We start from the raw sequence: 17,534 nt of genomic DNA, 5'->3' as shown, positions 1-17,534 counted from the left end.
CAGTTACACAGTGAGGGATCCTCACCCTGAATAAACAGTGACTCTGTACAGTTACACAGTGAGTGATCCTCACCCTGCTGAATAAACAGTGACTCTGTACAGTTACAGAGTGAGTGATCATCACCCTGAATAAACAGTGACTCTGTACAGTTACAGAGTGAGTGATCCTCGCGCTGCTGAATAAACAGTGACTCTGTACAGTTACACAGTGAGTGATCCTCACCCTGCTGAATAAACAGTGACTGTACAGTTACACAGTGAGTGATCCTCGCGCTGCTGAATAAACAGTGACTCTGTACAGTTACACAGTGAGTGACCCTCACCCTGCTGAATAAACAGTGACTCTGTACAGTTACACAGTGAGTGATCCTCACCCTGCTGAATAAACAGTGACTCTGTACAGTTACACAGTGAGTGACCCTCACCCTGCTGAATAAACAGTGACTCTGTACAGTTACACAGTGAGTGATCCTCACCCTGAATAAACAGTGACTCTGTACAGTTACACAGTGAGTGATCCTCACCCTGAATAAACAGTGAGTATGTACAGTTACACAGTGAGTGTGCTTGCCTTGCTGAATAAACAGTGACTCTGTACAGTTACACAGTGAGGGATCCTCACCCTGAATAAACAGTGACTGTGTACAGTTATACAGTGAGTGATCCTCACCCTGCTGAATAAACAGTGACTCTGTACAGTTACACAGTGAGTGATCCTCACCCTGAATAAACAGTGACTCTGTACAGTTACACAGTGAGTGTCCTTGCCTTGCTGAATAAACAGTGACTCTGTACAGTTACACAGTGAGTGTCCTTGCCTTGCTGAATAAACAGTGACTCTGTACAGTTACACAGTGAGTGATCCTCACCCTGAATAAACAGTGACTGTACAGTTACACAGTGAGTGATGCTCACCCTGAATAAACAGTGACTCTGTACAGTTACACAGTGAGTGATCCTCATGCTGAATAAACAGTGACTCTGTACGGTTACACAGTGAGTGACCCTCACCCTGAATAAACAGTGACTCTGTACAGTTACACAGTGAGTGATCCTCATGCTGAATAAACAGTGACTCTGTACGGTTACACAGTGAGTGACCCTCACCCTGAATAAACAGTGACTCTGTACAGTTACACAGTGAGCGATCCTCACCCTGCCGAATAAACAGTGACTCTGTACGGTTACACAGTGAGTGACCCTCACCCTGAATAAACAGTGACTCTGTACAGTTACACAGTGAGTGATGCTCACCCTGCTGAATAAACAGTGACTCTGTACAGTGACACAGTGAGTGATCCTCACCCTGCTGAATAAACAGTGACTCTGTACAGTTACACAGTGAGTGATCCTCACCCTGCTGAATAAACAGTGACTCTGTACGGTTACACAGTGAGTGTCCTTGCCTTGCTGAATAAACAGTGACACAGTGAGTGACTGTTAATGCTGCTGAATTAAAAGTAAAAGTGCAGCTGTTTTCACTAATTATTGGTTTATTTTTCTTACAGATGCCGATGAATGCTCTCTGTTTGGTTCTGAATTGTGTAAAAATGGTGTTTGTGTCAACACTGTTCCTGGCTATGCCTGTTATTGTCCAACTGGCTATTATTACCATTCCATCCGTCTGGAATGTATCGGTGAGTGGGGTATTGAGAGGCAGAAAGCTGAATAGTATTTGTGTGAGTGCGCTGGAGATGATGATTTGTAGAGACAGGGATAGCCAGACAGTGGGAGGGGTAGACACAGAGTGACCAGCATCAGCCCTGTCGGCTCAAACGCTGATAACCTCGACTGATGTGGCCTCCTTAGGATAGGTTGCTGTTTGCCCTCAGTGGGGGGGTGGGGTGCCGGGAATGGAGGAATTACTGACCTGACCACGCAGGCCAACCAGAGAGGGCAACCAGGGGCAGCACGGTGGCACAGTGATTAGTACTGTTGCCTCACAGCTCCAGGGTCCCAGGTTCGATTCCCGGCTTGGGTCACTGTCTGTGTGGAGTCTGCACGTTCTCCCCGTGTCTGCGTGGGTTTCCTCCGGGTGCTCCGGTTTCCTCCCACAGTCAAAAGATGTGCGGGATAGGTGGATTGTCCATGCTAAATTTGTTCTTTAGAAAATAGACGACAGTTTTAGATAAAGGATCTGGATCAGCGCAGGCTTGGAGGGCCGAAGGGCCTGTTCCTGTGCTGTAATTTAATTTGTTCTTCTTTGTTCTAAATATCCCAAAGTGTCAAAAAAGGTTAAATGGGTGTTTCTGGGTTACAGGGATAGGGTAGAGATGTTTGCTTGAGTCGGGCGCTCTTTGTAAGGGCCGGTGCAGACTCGATGGACCGAATGGCCTCCTTCTGCACTGTAAATTCTATGATAACATTCTGGGTGTCACGGTGTCACAGTGGTTAGCACTGCTGCCTCACAGCTCCAGGGTCCCAGGTTCGATTCCAGCTTGGGTCACTGTCTGTGTGGAGTCTGCACGTTCTCCCCGTGTCTGCGTGGGTTTCCTCCGGCTGCTCCGGTTTCCTCCCACAGCCCAAAGATCGGCAGGTTAGGTGGATTGGCCATGATCAATGTGTGGGATGACAGGGATATGGGGTGGAGTGGGCCTCGGTAGGGTGTAGACTCGATGATCCGAATGGTCTCCTTCTGCACTGCCGGGATTCTATGGAAATCACATTTACCAACCTTGTTCCCAGTTCTCTAAATCCCACTCTCCAATCTGCTGAATTTTGGCACAGTTTGCAGCTCAGCCATCCACTGGGAGTCAATATGAGGGATTATAGGAACATAGCAAATCAGAGAGTGAGTCGGCCAATCAGTCCTTCGAGCCCATTCAACCATCCAATGAGGTAATGGCTGATTGCTGAGCAGGGAGGCGGGAATTACTGACCTGACCACACAGTTTAGCTGCAGCATTGTGGGTTTCGCCCTGACGTCCTCTTAGTGCCCGTAGAGGCTGAGTATTTGGTCAGATGGGCTCCCTGTGGGGTCAGGCCACTGTGATTCCTCTTTCACATTGCAGAGCCGGGAAACGTCCTGTGATAATATCGGAATCCGCTTTTGCCTGGAGTTGATGGGACCGAGAGAAGCCAGTGGATTCAGTCAATGAGCAATAGGCCAGGCTATATTACTGTGGGCCAATTGGTTGGCAGTCACTGCACTGGATTCTGTTGTCCCACACGCTGTTCACATTACTGAGCTAGTGAGGGGTTCGGGTTCAGGGTTCAGGGTTGTACAACATTCACAGTTCCTCTCTCTTACCCTAACAGACAATAACGAGTGTGAGGATGAAGCTGCCTGTGAGAATGGTGATTGTGTAAACACTGTGGGGTCTTATTACTGTTCGTGTCACCCTCCCCTGATCCTCGATGTGACTCTTCGACGATGTATCTCCAACAGCAGCGAGCGATTTGGTAAGTTGGAGGTGGTGGAGGCAGAGGGTTTGATCGTGGATTCGGTGCGGGGGGGGGGGGGGGGGGGGGGGAGGGGGGTTCCTAGGGAACTAGACCTCAGAGACCCCTCCAGACAGCAACTCCTTCCAATGTTGCCCCAAGGTTTCAGTGTGACAGTGGTTAGCACTGCTGCCTCGCAGCTCCAGAGACCTGGGTCTGCACAGTAGTTAGCACTGCTGCCCCACAGCTCCAGGGACCCGGGTCTGCACAGTGGTTAGCACTGCTGCCTCACAGCTCCAGAGACCCGGGTCAGCACAGTGGTTAGCACTGCTGCCTCATAGCTCCAGGGACCCGGGTCTGCACAGTGGTTAGCACTGCTGCATCACAGCTCCAGGGACCTGAGTCTGCACAGTGGTTAGCACTGCTGCATCACAGCTCCAGGGACCCGGGTCTGCACAGTGGTTAGCACTGCTGCCTCACAGCTCCAGGGACCCGGGTCAGCACAGTGGTTAGCACTGCTGCCTCACTGCTCCAGGGACCTGAGTCTGCACAGTGGTTAGCACTGCTGCCTCATAGCTCCAGAGACCTGAGTCTGCACAGTGGTTAGCACTGCTGTCTCACAGCTCCAGAGACCTGGTCTGCACAGTGGTTAGCACTGCTGTCTCACAGCTCCAGGGACCCGGGTCTGCACAGTGGTTAGCACTGCTGCCTCACAGCTCCAGAGACCTGGTCTGCACAGTGGTTAGCACTGCGTCTCACAGCTCCCGGGACCCGGGCCTGCACAGTGGTTAGCACTGCTGCCTCAGAGCTCCAGGGACCCAGGTTCAATCCCGCCCTCGGGTGACTGTCTGTGTGGAGTTTGCACATTCTCTCCGTCTGTCTGGGACTGGATCCACAAATCATCAAACAAATTGATTTATGCTTCATCATTTCAATTTTTTCTGCTCTCTTCCCCCCACCCCACCATCCTCCCTGGCCCTCTCACCCCCTTTACCCACTGCCCCCCACACCAACTCCTTCCTCCTTTCTCGCCCTCCCCCTGACCCCCACCCCTCTTCATGGCCCCCTCTCTCTTCTCTCCCTCTCTCAAACGCATTTCTCCCCTCCCCTATCCCCCTTGCCTCTCCTGCCCTTCCCTTTTTAATTCCCCTCTTCCCCTTCTCCTTCACCCGCTCTACCCCCACTCCCTCCCCTCCCCCTCCCCTCCCCTCCCCCTCCCACCTCCCCTCTCCCCCTCCCCTCCCCCTCCCACCTCCCCTCCCCCCATCCCCTCCCCCCTTCCCCCCTCCCCCTTCCCCTCCCCTCCCTCCCCCTCCTCCCCCCTCCCCCTCCTCCCCCCTGCCCTCCCCTCCCCTCTCTCCCTCTCCCCCTCCCCCTCCGTCTCCCCCTAACCTCTCCCCTCTCCCCCTCCCTCTCCCCCCTCTCCCTTCTCCCCCTCCCTCTCCCCCCCTCTCCCCCTCCCTCTCCCCCTCTCTCTCCCCTACCTCTCCCCCTCCCTCTCCCCTCTCCCCCTCCCTCTCCCCCTCCCTCTCCCCCCTCCCTCTGCCCCTCTCTCCCTTTCCCCCTCCATCTCCCTCTCCCCTCTCCCCTCTCCCCCTCCCTCTCCCCCACTCTCCCTCCCTCCCTCCCTCTCTCTCTGTCTTACAGATGTCCATATGGCTTTATGTTGGCAGGAAGTGGGTTTGAACCTGTTGTGCAAAAGGCTTTACCTGGCGAGAATGACGACCTACACCGAATGTTGCTGTCAGTTTGGTGAGGGCTGGGGGATGGACTGTGCCCTCTGTCCCACCAGAAATACAGGTAATTCTGCCCCATGACCCCTAGCCCCTGACCCTGGGACCGAGACCCCTTTCCAGTGAGGGGCAGCTGACAGAGTGGATGAGTGAGTTGACTATGATCAAGTGGGTACGAGAATGAAGACGGATTGATGAGTTTCAGGCACTAATCTCTCCCTCTGTTTCCACAGAATACCACAATGAATTGTGTAATTATTTGACTGTGCCCCTGAGTGAAGACGAGAGTTATTCCCAAGGGCTGGAATATGAAAACTATGGCCTGCAAATTGGAGCTGAATTCACCCCGGATTCCCTGGACCCTCGGGGGTACAATCCAAACCCACCTCAGCTTGGTGATGGCCGTGATTACAGACCTCCAGACGGTGAACCGTTCCGGGCACAGGACCCTCCACCCAGGCGACCAGTGTATGATTCACGCCAGCTTCGCTCTGGGCCAGAATACAGGGGGGAGAGCAGACCCTCTCGGATCCGCCATCAGCCCCGAACCAGACAAACCGGACAGGGCTATCGAACGCGAAGCATCCACGCAGGTGTAGCAGAATCAGAATCGTCACAGCCCTGGCCTCGGTATCAGCACCGGGATCCTGCACCGGATATTCCAGAATTCCATTCTCCCAACCTTCCTTTGCTTGTCAGCAGCAACGAGGAATATTTGAGTAAGTAAAGAAATATTACCTGTCCCCACTGGTCTATCAACACTCGTTTGTTTTCCCCTCTCTCTGTCCCAGTATCGTCCCTCTCCCTGTCCCAGTATTGCCCCCTCTCCCTGTCCCAGTATCGTCCCCTCTCCCTGTCCCAGTATCGTCCCCTCTCCCTGTCCCAGTATCGCCCCCTCTCCCTGTCCCAGTATCACCCCCTCTCCCTGTCCCAGTATCGTCCCCTCTCCCTGTCCAGTATCGTCCCCTCTCCCTGTCCCAGTATCGCCCCCTCTCCCTGTCCCAGTATCACCCCCTCTCCCTGTCCCAGTATCGCCCCCTCTCCCTGTCCCAGTATCGCCCCCTCTCCCTGTCCCAGTATCGCCCCCTCTCCCTGTCCCAGTATCGCCCCCTCTCCCTGTCCCAGTATCGTCCCCTCTACCTGTCCCAGTATCGCCCCCTCTCCCTGTCCCATCTCTCATTCAGATATTCCGATATGCAAAAGACTCACATTCCCCCTTTACCTCGTCTCCCCTCCTCCTCTTCCCCTTTTACCCTCTCCACCTCCCCTCCCCGCCCTTCCCTCTCTGCCCTCCCCTGCCCCGCCCTCCCTGTCCTCCCCTGCCCCACCCTCTCTGCCCTCCCCCGCCCTGCCCTCTGTACCCTGCCCTTCCCTCTCCGCCCCCCCCCCCCCCCCGCCCTGCCCTCTGAGCCCTGCCCTTCCCTCTCAGCCCTCCCCTGCCCTTCCCTCTCTTCCCTCCCCTGCCCTGCCCTCTCCGCCCCGGCCTGCCCTCTCCGCCCTCCCCTGCCCCGCCCTCTCTGCCTTCCCCCGCCCTGCCCTGCCCTCTCCGCCCTCCCCTGCCCCGCCCTCTCTGCCCTCCCCTGCCCTGCCCTCTCCGCCCCGGCCTGCCCTCTCCGCCCTCCCCTGCCCCGCCCTCTCTGCCCTCCCCTGCCCTGCCCTCTCCGCCCCACCCTGCCCACTACCTCCCAGTTTGAGATCTGATCTGGAAGAACCTCTCTTTGCCATGGGGCAGGATCACATGTCCATCCCTTGTCCGGCTCTGTGACTCCCTGAAAATCCTGTTCCTCCTCTCATTGTTGGACTGTTTCATTCAAATCATTTGTTTATGTATATCATGTATTATGTATTTATAGAGATGTGTTCAGCTGTGGCCTTTGCCAGTCTGCTTCCCGCCCCAGTTGGCATTGGGCACCAAGAGGGTGGCTTCGAGTCAGGATGGTTGTGGGAAACGGACAAATTCGCCACAGATTTTAAGAGAGTTCACCTTATCTCAGAATAAATGTGGAACAGTAGAACCAGCTGAAATATACTGATTAATATTCTGTGCATTTAATCTCAGACCAGTTTCAACGTTATGAGGGTTTCCAGCCTGAAGAATGTGGAATCCTGAATGGCTGTGTAAACGGAGAATGTATCCGTGTTCCAGAGGGCTTCACCTGTGATTGTCACGACGGTTATCAACTCGACATGACCAAAATGGCGTGTGTCGGTATGCAGTTGGGAGCTTTGGGGGGAGGGGGGTTTTGGGGGAGGGGGAGCTTTGGGGGGAGTTGGGGAGCTTTAGGGGGGCTTTGGGGGGAGGGGGGCTTTGGGGGGAGGGGGGCTTTGGGGGGAGTTGGGGGCTTTAGGGGGAGTTGGAGCTTTAGCGGGGGCTTTGGGGGGACGGGGGCTTTGGGGGGAGTTGGGAGGCTTTGGGGGGTGCTTTGGGGAGAGTTGGGGTTTTGGGGGGGAGTTGGGGGCTTTGGGGGGCTTTGGGGGCAGTTGGGGGCTTTGGGGAAGAGGGTCTTTGGGGGGAGTTGGGGGGGCGGGGGGCTTTGGGGGGAGTTGGGAGGCTTAGGGGGGAGTTGGGGGCTTTGGGGGACGGGGGGCTTTGGGAGGAGTTGGGAGGCTTTGGAGGGAGAGGGCTTTGGGGGGAGTTGGGGGCTTTGAGGGAAGTTGGGGGCTTTGGGGGGAGTTGGGGGGATGGGGGGCTTTGGGAGGAGTTGGGAGGCTTTGGAGGGAGGGGGCTTTGGGGGGAGTTGGGGGCTTTGGGGGAGTTGGGGGCTTTGGGGGGAATTGGGGGCTTTGGGGGGAGTTGGGGGATTTGGGGGGAGTTGGAGGGATTTGGGGGGAGTTGGATGGATTTGGGGGGAGGGGGGTGTTGGGGTGGAGTTGTGGCATGGGTGCAGCGACAGTTGTGAGCGTTTTGGTGGGGAGGGTCAGTACAGGGGGGCTTCAGGCGGGATTTGCCGTTGGGGGTGAGGTGCTCGGTGGGAGGGTGGATTTGGTCTGGGTGGGGGTTACATTTATACGGGGGGGGGGCGAGGGAGGTACAAACATAAGAGTGCACGGAGGGATTCCATGGATTACTCTGTGGCTCTATCAAATACAGGAGATTTAAACTCACAAAATGACATCATTCTCCTCGCCCTTCAACTCCCTCCATCGAGGGAGTGCATGAGGGGCTGTTTGAGGTCATTTGTGAGGGGCTGAGTGAGTGAGGGGGTGAGTGATTGAGTGAGGGGCTGAGTGAGTGAGGGGCTGAGTGAGTGAGTGAGGGGCTGAGTGAGTGGATGAGTGAGGGATTGAGTGAGTGAGGGCTGAGTGAGTGAGGGCTGAGTGAGTGAGGGACTGGGTAAGTGAGGGGCTGTGTGAGTGAGTGAGAGACTGGTTGAGTGAGGGGCTGTGTGTGTGAGGAACTGAGTGTGTGAGGGACTGAGTGAGTGAGTGGATGAGTGAGTGAGGGGCTGAGTGAGTGAGGGGCTGAGTGAGTGAGGGGCTGAGTGAGTGAGGGGCTGAGTGAGTGAGGGACTGAGTGAGTGAGTGAGGGACTGTGTGAGTGAGGGACCGAGTGAGTGAGGGACTGTGTGAGTGAGGGGCTGAGTGAGTGAGGGGTTGAGTGAGTGAGGGCTGAGTGAGTGAGGGCTGAGTGAGTGAGGGCTGAGTGAATGAGGGGCTGTGTGAGGGAGTGAGGGGCTGTGTGAGGGAGTGAGGGGCTGAGTGAGTGAGTGAGGGACTGGTTGAGTGAGGGGCTGAGTGAGTGAGTGAGGGACTGGTTGAGTGAGGGGCTGAGTGAGTGAGGGACTGAGTGAGTGAGTGGATGAGTGAGGGAGGGACTGAGTGAGTGAGGGACTGAGTGTGTGAGGGACTGAGTGAGTGAGTGGATGAGTGAGTGAGGGGCTGAGTGAGTGAGGGGCTGAGTGAGTGAGGGACTGAGTGAGTGAGTGGATGAGTGAGTGAGGGGCTGAGTGAGTGAGGGACTGAGTGAGCGAGGGACTGAGTGAGTGAGGGACTGAGTGAGTGAGGGGCTGAGTGAGTGAGTGAGGGACTGGTTGAGTGAGGGGCTGAGTGAGTGAGTGAGGGACTGGTTGAGTGAGGGGCTGAGTGAGTGAGGGACTGAGTGAGTGAGTGGATGAGTGAGGGAGGGACTGAGTGAGTGAGGGACTGAGTGTGTGAGGGACTGAGTGAGTGAGTGGATGAGTGAGTGAGGGGCTGAGTGAGTGAGGGGCTGAGTGAGTGAGGGGCTGAGTGAGTGAGGGGCTGAGTGAGTGAGGGACTGAGTGAGTGAGTGAGGGACTGTGTGAGTGAGGGACTGAGTGAGTGAGGGACTGTGTGAGTGAGGGGCTGAGTGAGTGAGGGGTTGAGTGAGTGAGGGCTGAGTGAGTGAGGGCTGAGTGAGTGAGGGCTGAGTGAATGAGGGGCTGTGTGAGTGAGTGAGGGGCTGTGTGAGGGAGTGAGGGGCTGAGTGAGTGAGTGAGGGACTGGTTGAGTGAGGGGCTGAGTGAGTGAGTGAGGGACTGGTTGAGTGAGGGGCTGAGTGAGTGAGGGACTGAGTGAGTGAGTGGATGAGTGAGGGAGGGACTGAGTGAGTGAGGGACTGAGTGAGTGAGGGACTGAGTGAGTGAGTGAGGGACTGAGTGAGTGAGGGAGGGACTGTGTGAGTGAGGGCTGTGTGAGTGAGGGCTGTGTGAGTGAGGGCTGTGTGAGTGAGGGCTGTGTGAGTGAGGGACTGAGTGAGTGAGGGACTGAGTGAGTGAGGGAGGGACTGTGTGAGTGAGGACTGTGTGAGTGAGGGGCTGAGTGAGTGAGGGGCTGAGTAAGTGAGGGACTGGTTGAGTGAGGGGCTGAGTGAGTGAGGGACTGAGTGAGTGAGTGGATGAGTGAGGGAGGGACTGAGTGAGTGAGGGACTGGGTGAGTGAGGGAGGGACTGTGTGAGTGGGGGTTGTGTGAGTGAGGGGCTGAGTGAGTGAGGGGCTGTGTGTGAGTGAGGGACTGGGTGAGTGAGGGCTGTGTGAGTGAGGGGCTGAGTGAGTGAGGGGCTGTGTGTGTGAGTGAGGGACTGGGTGAGTGAGGGACTGGGTGAGTGAGGGCTGTGTGAGTGAGGGGCTGTGTGAGTGAGGGGCTGTGTGAGTGAGGGTCTGAGTGAGTGAGGGGCTGTGTGAGTGAGAGGCTGAGTGAGGGACTGGGTGAGTGAGGGGCTGAGTGAGTGAGTGAGGGACTGGTTGAGTGAGGGGCTGAGTGAGTGAGGGACTGAGTGAGTGAGTGGATGAGTGAGGGAGGGACTGAGTGAGAGAGGGACTGAGTGAGTGAGGGACTGTGTGAGTGAGTGGATGAGTAAGTGAGGGGCTGAGTGAGTGAGGGGCTGAGTGAGTGAGGGGCTGAGTGAGTGAGGGACTGAGTGAGTGAGGGACTGAGTGAGTGAGGGGCTGTGAGTGAGTGAGGGCTGTGTGAGTGAGGGGCTGTGTGAGTGAGGGGCTGTGTGAGTGAGGGGCTGTGTGAGTGAGGGGCTGTGTGAGTGAGGGGCTGTGTTAGTGAGGGGCTGAGTGAGTGAGGGGCTGGGAGTGAGTGAGGGACTGAGTGAGTGAGGGGCTGTGTGAGTGAGTGAGTGGATGAGTGAGGGGCTGAGTGAGTGAGGGACTGGGTGAGTGAGGGGCTGAGTGAGTGAGTGAGTGGATGAGTGAGGGAGGGACTGAGTGAGAGAGGGACTGAGTGAGTGAGGGACTGAGTGAGTGAGTGGATGAGTGAGTGAGGGGCTGAGTGAGTGAGGGACTGAGTGAGCGAGGGACTGAGTGAGTGAGGGACTGAGTGAGTGAGGGACTGAGTGAGTGAGGGGCTGTGAGTGAGTGAGGGGCTGTGAGTGAGTGAGGGGCTGTGTGAGTGAGGGGCTGTGTGAGTGGGGCTGTGTGAGTGAGGGGCTGTGTGAGTGAGGGGCTGAGTGAGTGAGGGGCTGAGAGTGAGTGAGGGACTGAGTGAGTGAGGGGCTGTGAGTGAGTGAGGGGCTGTGAGTGAGTGAGGGGTTGTGTGAGTGAGGGGCTGTGTGAGTGAGGGGCTGTGTGAGTGGGGCTGTGTGAGTGAGGGGCTGTGTGAGTGAGGGGCTGAGTGAGTGAGGGGCTGAGAGTGAGTGAGGGACTGAGTGAGTGAGGGGCTGTGAGTGAGTGAGGGGCTGTGAGTGAGTGAGGGGTTGTGTGAGTGAGGGGCTGTGTGAGTGAGTGAGTGGATGAGTGAGGGGCTGAGTGAGTGAGGGACTGGGTGAGTGAGGGGCTGAGTGAGTGAGTGAGGGACTGGTTGAATGAGGGGCTGAGTGAGTGAGGGACTGAGTGAGTGAGTGGATGAGTGAGGGAGGGACTGAGTGAGAGAGGGACTGAGTGTGTGAGGGACTGAGTGAGTGAGTGGATGAGTGAGTGAGGGGCTGAGTGAGTGAGGGACTGAGTGAGTGAGGGACTGAGTGAGTGAGGGACTGAGTGAATGAGGGTCTGTGAGTGAGTGAGGGTCTGTGAGTGAGTGAGGGGCTGTGTCAGTGAGGGGCTGTGTGAGTGAGGGGCTGAGTGAGTGAGGGGCTGTGAGTGAGTGAGGGACTGAGTGAGTGAGGGCTGTGTGAGTGAGGGACTGAGTGAGTGAGGGGCTGTGTGAGTGAGGGGCTGAGTGAGGGTCTGAGTGAGTGAGGGGCTGTGAGTGAGTGAGGGGCTGTGTCAGTGAGGGTCTGAGTGAGTGAGGGGCTGTGAGTGAGTGAGGGGCTGTGTCAGTGAGGGTCTGTGAGTGAGTGAGGGGCTGTGTGAGTGAGGGGCTGTGTGAGTGAGGGGCTGTGTGAGTGAGGGACTGAGTGAGTGAGGGCTGTGTGAGTGAGGGACTGAGTGAGTGAGGGGCTGTGTGAGTGAGGGGCTGAGTGAGTGAGGGGCTGTGAGTGAGTGAGGGACTGAGTGAGTGAGGGCTGTGTGAGTGAGGGACTGAGTGAGTGAGGGGCTGTGCGAGATAGTGAGGGAGGAGAATGTGCTCTCGCTTTGCTTCTTGCTTGGGAGCTAAACTCTTCTCTCTCTGTTTCAGATATAAATGAATGTGATGAGGTGGACGACCCCAAGACGCTCTGCAGAAATGCCCAGTGCACAAACACGGACGGTTCTTACCGCTGTATCTGCCTGCGGGGTTATGTGTTGTCACGGCGACCCAATTACTGTGTATCAGTGCAGCGGAGAGCGGGCCTGTGAAAGGATTCAGATTAGCATTAAATTCAGCATCAGTCAAGGGGAGCGTTGTAGAGTAATCAGGGTGGAAGGTATTTATTTTACTGCTGTTTCAGTGATATTAGACAACACCTGGAAAGGAATATAATCAGTTAGCGCCCAATGGAGTGAGGTGGAGAGGCCAGAAATTGAATTCTTTCAGCTCCCTTCCCTAATCTATAACCAAGGTGCTTTTGGGCTACATTCCAACCGCTGGAGGATTCAATCCCCAACCACCTTCTGTTTTGCTACATAAAGAGGGAGCTTTCCTTCTGTTAGGGGAAGGTCTGGTCTTACTGGACCCCTTCTCAATAACAGAAATATGTTTCTAAAGATCGAGTGTTGTTGGAAAACCCTGGTCTAATTTTACAAAATGTTATTGTGCGGAGAGCGTTGAATGAAAATTTTGATGGTCACTGTATTGCTTTAACTCTGAGATATTCCTACTCAGCTGGGTAAGGATTTCTCACTGTGCACAAAGTCACTGTATATTTAGCAAGGTTTTATACCCGTAGAACGCCTGCCAATTTTCTTCCCTCCTTTGCTCTTCTGCTGTGTTCCAGCATCAGAAAAGTCTCTCAATTCCTCACATTCAATCTGTACCAATGAAGGTGACAGGGCTATTCAACAATGAAGCAGCCAATTCAAACGTGATGACCCAATGGTCACCAATCTACACTGGATGGTGATGTGGGAGACCAGGCAATTCTCCCCAATGTCCCAACAGGTAACACAGCAAAGACAGGCAATCAAACTTGGCCTGTAAAACTCACTCAGCATCAGACAACAATCTGTTTGGGCATCAGCCTCTCAGAGAAATCACCGAGGCTGGTGATGATGTGTTACAGATATGGTGAAGTTTGATGTGATCTGATTGGTGTTTGAAGTAAATCCTGATTGAACTTCTAAGGAGTCACTGACCTGCAAGTTACCTGAGTTCTAATCCCAGTGAGTGTGGATTCAAAAGTGAAAATGGGCGTCATTCTCCGCCGGCGGGAGTCTCCGTTTTGCCGGCGCCCGGGGGTTTCCCGACGGCGTGGGGCTGCCCCACAATGGGAAACCCCATTGCCCGGCCGGTGTTACGGAGACTCCCACCGGCCGGTCGGGGCAGAAATGTGGCGGGGCGGGGAGGAGAATTTCGCCCAATGTCTCTCTGCTGATAAAAACCCTCTTTCAATACCACCTCCTTCTTTGGTTCAATGCTTGTTTTCCTATTAATAGCTGTGATGTACCCTGGGGCAGTTTCTACAATTAAAATTAAGATGTTGTAAAGTTTTTATTATTCCTTGTCCCTGAAATCCATGTTATCCTCAAACTGCGATGCAGCACAATGTCAATGATTAGAAATTCTGGAACTGCAACCCAAGAGCTTCATCTTGCAACCTGTGACCTTCTAAAGCCTAAAATTCCTGTTTCCCATCCGTCTACGTCTTCAGATTCCTCACCTTCTCTTCTTTCAATCGGGGCAAGTCCCGTACCCGAGACCTTGGATTTTCACTTTTGGTTTCTCTTAGTAGGTCAATTTGTCAAAGGTGAATGGGGCTCGGAAAACTGAATGGGCCCTGGGGGTTAAAAACACCTGACCTCAGAGGCTGTGAGAGCAGGAAGGGGACGAGATGACCTGCATTAGGTAACATCCCTCCTTCTCCCTATCCCCAACCTCCACCCCCCTCCCTCGAGATGACCACCTAGTGGTAAAGTACCACACATCCCTGACCAATCCAAGAGTTTGGATTCTGTTTTTATCTAATTAACCAATGATCAGCAGCTAAAGTGTTGGATCGATTGCTTCAGAAGAATAGTCTCATTGTCAATCCGAGTGGGAAACAGCTTCAAACAAATTAGTGACATTCAGTCTAACCCCTTCCTCTGTTTCACATCCACTATCCCCTATTCCCTAATCCTGCCTCTATCTCTTTGGATGTCGCTCGCTTCTGTCATCGGTGTTAGTGTCATTCCTGCAGGAGGGATCATTTACCTTTCTCTTGCAACAATATTCCTCTGTGCTGAGATCAAAATGATGGGAGCCAAACAGATTTTGAAAAGAATTTCAAGAGTAATTTTTCCCACAAAATCCAGAAACAGTAAAACTGAGGTGATAATTTTCGACATGGTGTTTGCATTCTGTACAATCTGTGCCAATCTGGCTCTCAATCAGATCCATGAATTTGGTCTCACACTGTACCTTCACTGCATTTTGCCACAATATTCCAGCTATAAAATAGTGCTGGAACTGAAGTATGTTGGGGAGCCAATCAAATATCCCACAAGCTTTGCCACTTGTGTTGGTGGTCACGGAGAGCCTTGTACTTTCACTATAAAGCTACATATTTTGTATATGTTTGTTTATGAATAATGAGAACATCTTTTTTTACACTTTTGGTTTAATGTATTGTTTCTCTACTTTTTTAATCAACTCACATTTAAAACTGAAATAAAATATGTCCTAAATATTGCTTTGATTTTATTGATTTTGAGGTGTTGCTATAAAGATAACAGGAATTTTCAACAGAGATGGGACATTGAACACAAATTTATTTCTTCTTCCTAGTTTTCCTGAGCAGTTAATGGTGAATTTCCTGCTGCAGCTTTTGCAACTGATAGCTTCGGTCCCTTTGGGCAGCTTTATTACTTAACTTCTTGATGAGAGAATGAAGAGGAGTGATGGCCAGGCTGGGTTGAGGCAGCAAGTTCCTACCCCTGGAGGAGCACTAGTGAAATAGTTGGAGCTTTAAATAATCAACTGCATTTGCTTTCTGCTGGCAACAAATTTACCAGATTTATTAAAACCATTTCCGGGTTCACCCTTATTTCTTGGTTGCTGTTTTCTGCCTTGTGAGTGAGCGAGTTTAACTCTGGATTTCTAAACTTAGCTGAATCATCTCGAGCATTCGGACTGGGAGACTGTAGCTGGATTCCCACTCTCTGGAATATGTTTAACTGCTTCAGACTCCTCCCGATAGAGCTAACACATCTGTTCTGCCGAAGAATAGAATTACTGATAAACATTGAAAGTTGGCTTTTGACTTGTGATAATGTTCTGCCCTTCCTGGGTCGAGTATTTATTGTGATGTCACTGAGTTTGTATCCAGCATCACCTTAAAGCCAACACACAATGATACCCCATTGCTCATCACTACACTGCTGTATCCCGAAAAGCTCAGTCACATACAGAAGGGGATAGATCCAAGAAAATATTTCATAGACGTTGATTCAAAAAAAAATGATGGAATTGACAGAAACTATGGTTGATATGTGGTATTGTCAGATCAGACCATCACAGAACTTGTAACTGGAGTTATGCTCTGTTATCCTCAACTGTACTCACATTTGGCAACAACCATGTTATTGCACAGAATTACAGCTGATCCAGGTCTCTCAGGACTCCGGATCCCAGACAGGAAGTAGTTCCGAACCTGCAGACATAGTGAACATTAAGTTAAATATTCCTCCATCTGTTAGAAGTAGCGCACATGCCAGTCACGGACTCGCAAACAAACTATTTGAGTAATGAAGCCATTGATAAAATCAAGTGTTTGAGTCAAAGATTGAAACATTTATTCCTCCTTTTTGAACACATCTTTTTTTGAAGTGAAATTCAAAGGTTCTCTCACCAAAACCCATAATCATTTAGCTGTTCCCATCTGCCCCCCTCCCTTAATCTCCCCCACATCCCACCCCCTGCAGAATCCCCGTTGTCTACCCCACTTTTCCCCGACTAGTCTCCCCATCAGTCACCCCCCAACTGCCCCCCATCTCTCATCCCACCGAGTCCAACCCACTCCCCCAGTCTCTCCTCAGCCTTCCCATCTGCCACAAAACTCAAGTAGTTTTTAATTCAAATGTCCCCTGTGATCATTGGTACAATGTAAGTTTGTAGATAATGTTATGCACGACCTCCGACCACTAGGTAGCATTGTAAACCCATCACGTCACCATGATTCTGGGAGTTGATCGTGCTCGGAGATAGACTCGTTTGCAGTAGTTCCACAATTGTTGTTTAGTGTTAGTTGTTCATTGTTTAATTTATCCTAGCTATTTAACCATGCAGTTGTTCCACAATAAATTATTATAAACAACCTGTTCTGAAGTTCATCATTCACTTCGGCCAGCCGACAGGACATGAGACCCCCTTCTTCGCCTTTGATGTTCTGCACTGGGTTGTGGGCCAGGGCTGAGGGTACAGCTTCTATCGTCTCGGACCCCAGACTTCGTACCTCAAATTTCCACCACTGCAAACAAGCATTGATTTCCAGCGAAGTACGTTCAGAATTGGGTTTCCACAGCCCACAGTTGAATCAGTTATCTGCACATCACAGCACAAACACTCGCCCTGATTACCGGGTCAGTAACAGATACTCACATTACACAGAAAGAATGAGTCCATCTCCCAGCACGACCAACTCCCAACTACCAGATCACTGGGTGACGTGATGGATTTACACTGCCCCCTAATGGCTGGAGGTTGTGCGTACCATTATGTACAAACTTACATGATGCATATTACCCGGGTTTGATTAAATAGATGATTCATCCGGGTAACTGAGGGCGCAAGACTGTTACTGACCGGGTACTGAGGGTGAGTGTGTGTTACTGACCCGGGTACTGAGGGTGAGTGTGTGTTACTGACCCGGGTACTGAGGGTGAGTGTGTGTTAGTGACCCGGATACTGAGGGTGAGTGTGTGTTCCTGACCCGGGTACTGAGGTTGAGTGTGTGTTACTGACCCGGGTACTGAGGGTGAGTGTGTGTTACTGACCCGGGTACTGAGGGTGAGTGTGTGTTCCTGACCGGGTACTGAGGGTGAGTGTGTGTTCCTGACCCGGGTACTGAGGGTGAGTGTGTGTTAGTGACCCGGATACTGAGGGTGAGTGTGTGTTCCTGACCGGGTACTGAGGGTGAGTGTGTGTTCCTGACCCGCGTACTGAGGGTGAGTGTGCGTTACTGACCCGGGTACTGAGGGTGAGTGTGTGTTACTGACCCGGGTACTGAGGGTGAGTGTGTGTTACTGACCCGGGTACTGAGGGTGAGTGTGTGTTCCTGACCCGGGTACTGAGGGTGAGTGTGTGTTACTGATCCGGGTACTGAGGGTGAGTGTGTGTTACTGACCCGGGTACTGAGGGTGAGTGTGTGTTAGTGACCCGGGTACTGAGGGTGAGTGTGTGTTAGTTACCCGGGTACTGAGGGTGAGTGTGTGTTAGTGACCCGGGTATTGAGGGTGAGT

General features: G+C 53.0%; 1 protein-coding gene across 3 annotated transcripts in view; it reads left to right on the top strand.

Annotated features, from left to right (window-relative positions):
- ltbp4 (latent transforming growth factor beta binding protein 4) overlaps positions 1 to 14,766 on the top strand; it is a 504,953-nt gene extending 490,187 nt beyond the window's left edge. For all 3 annotated transcript variants that reach the window (XM_072489893.1, XM_072489894.1, XM_072489895.1), the window contains 6 exons: positions 1,509 to 1,637; positions 3,259 to 3,402; positions 5,029 to 5,181; positions 5,348 to 5,833; positions 7,174 to 7,323; positions 12,136 to 14,766. In XM_072489893.1, the coding sequence (XP_072345994.1) occupies positions 1,509 to 1,637; positions 3,259 to 3,402; positions 5,029 to 5,181; positions 5,348 to 5,833; positions 7,174 to 7,323; positions 12,136 to 12,296 (1,223 nt within the window). In that variant the 3' untranslated portion in view covers positions 12,297 to 14,766. The remainder of the gene's footprint in view (positions 1 to 1,508; positions 1,638 to 3,258; positions 3,403 to 5,028; positions 5,182 to 5,347; positions 5,834 to 7,173; positions 7,324 to 12,135) is intronic.
- Positions 14,767 to 17,534: the final 2,768 nt, after the last annotated feature.

This window comes from Scyliorhinus torazame, chromosome 25, assembly GCF_047496885.1.
Source record: "Scyliorhinus torazame isolate Kashiwa2021f chromosome 25, sScyTor2.1, whole genome shotgun sequence".
NCBI classification, from domain to species: domain Eukaryota; kingdom Metazoa; phylum Chordata; class Chondrichthyes; order Carcharhiniformes; family Scyliorhinidae; genus Scyliorhinus; species Scyliorhinus torazame.
This window is presented reverse-complemented; position numbering and strand designations above follow the sequence as displayed.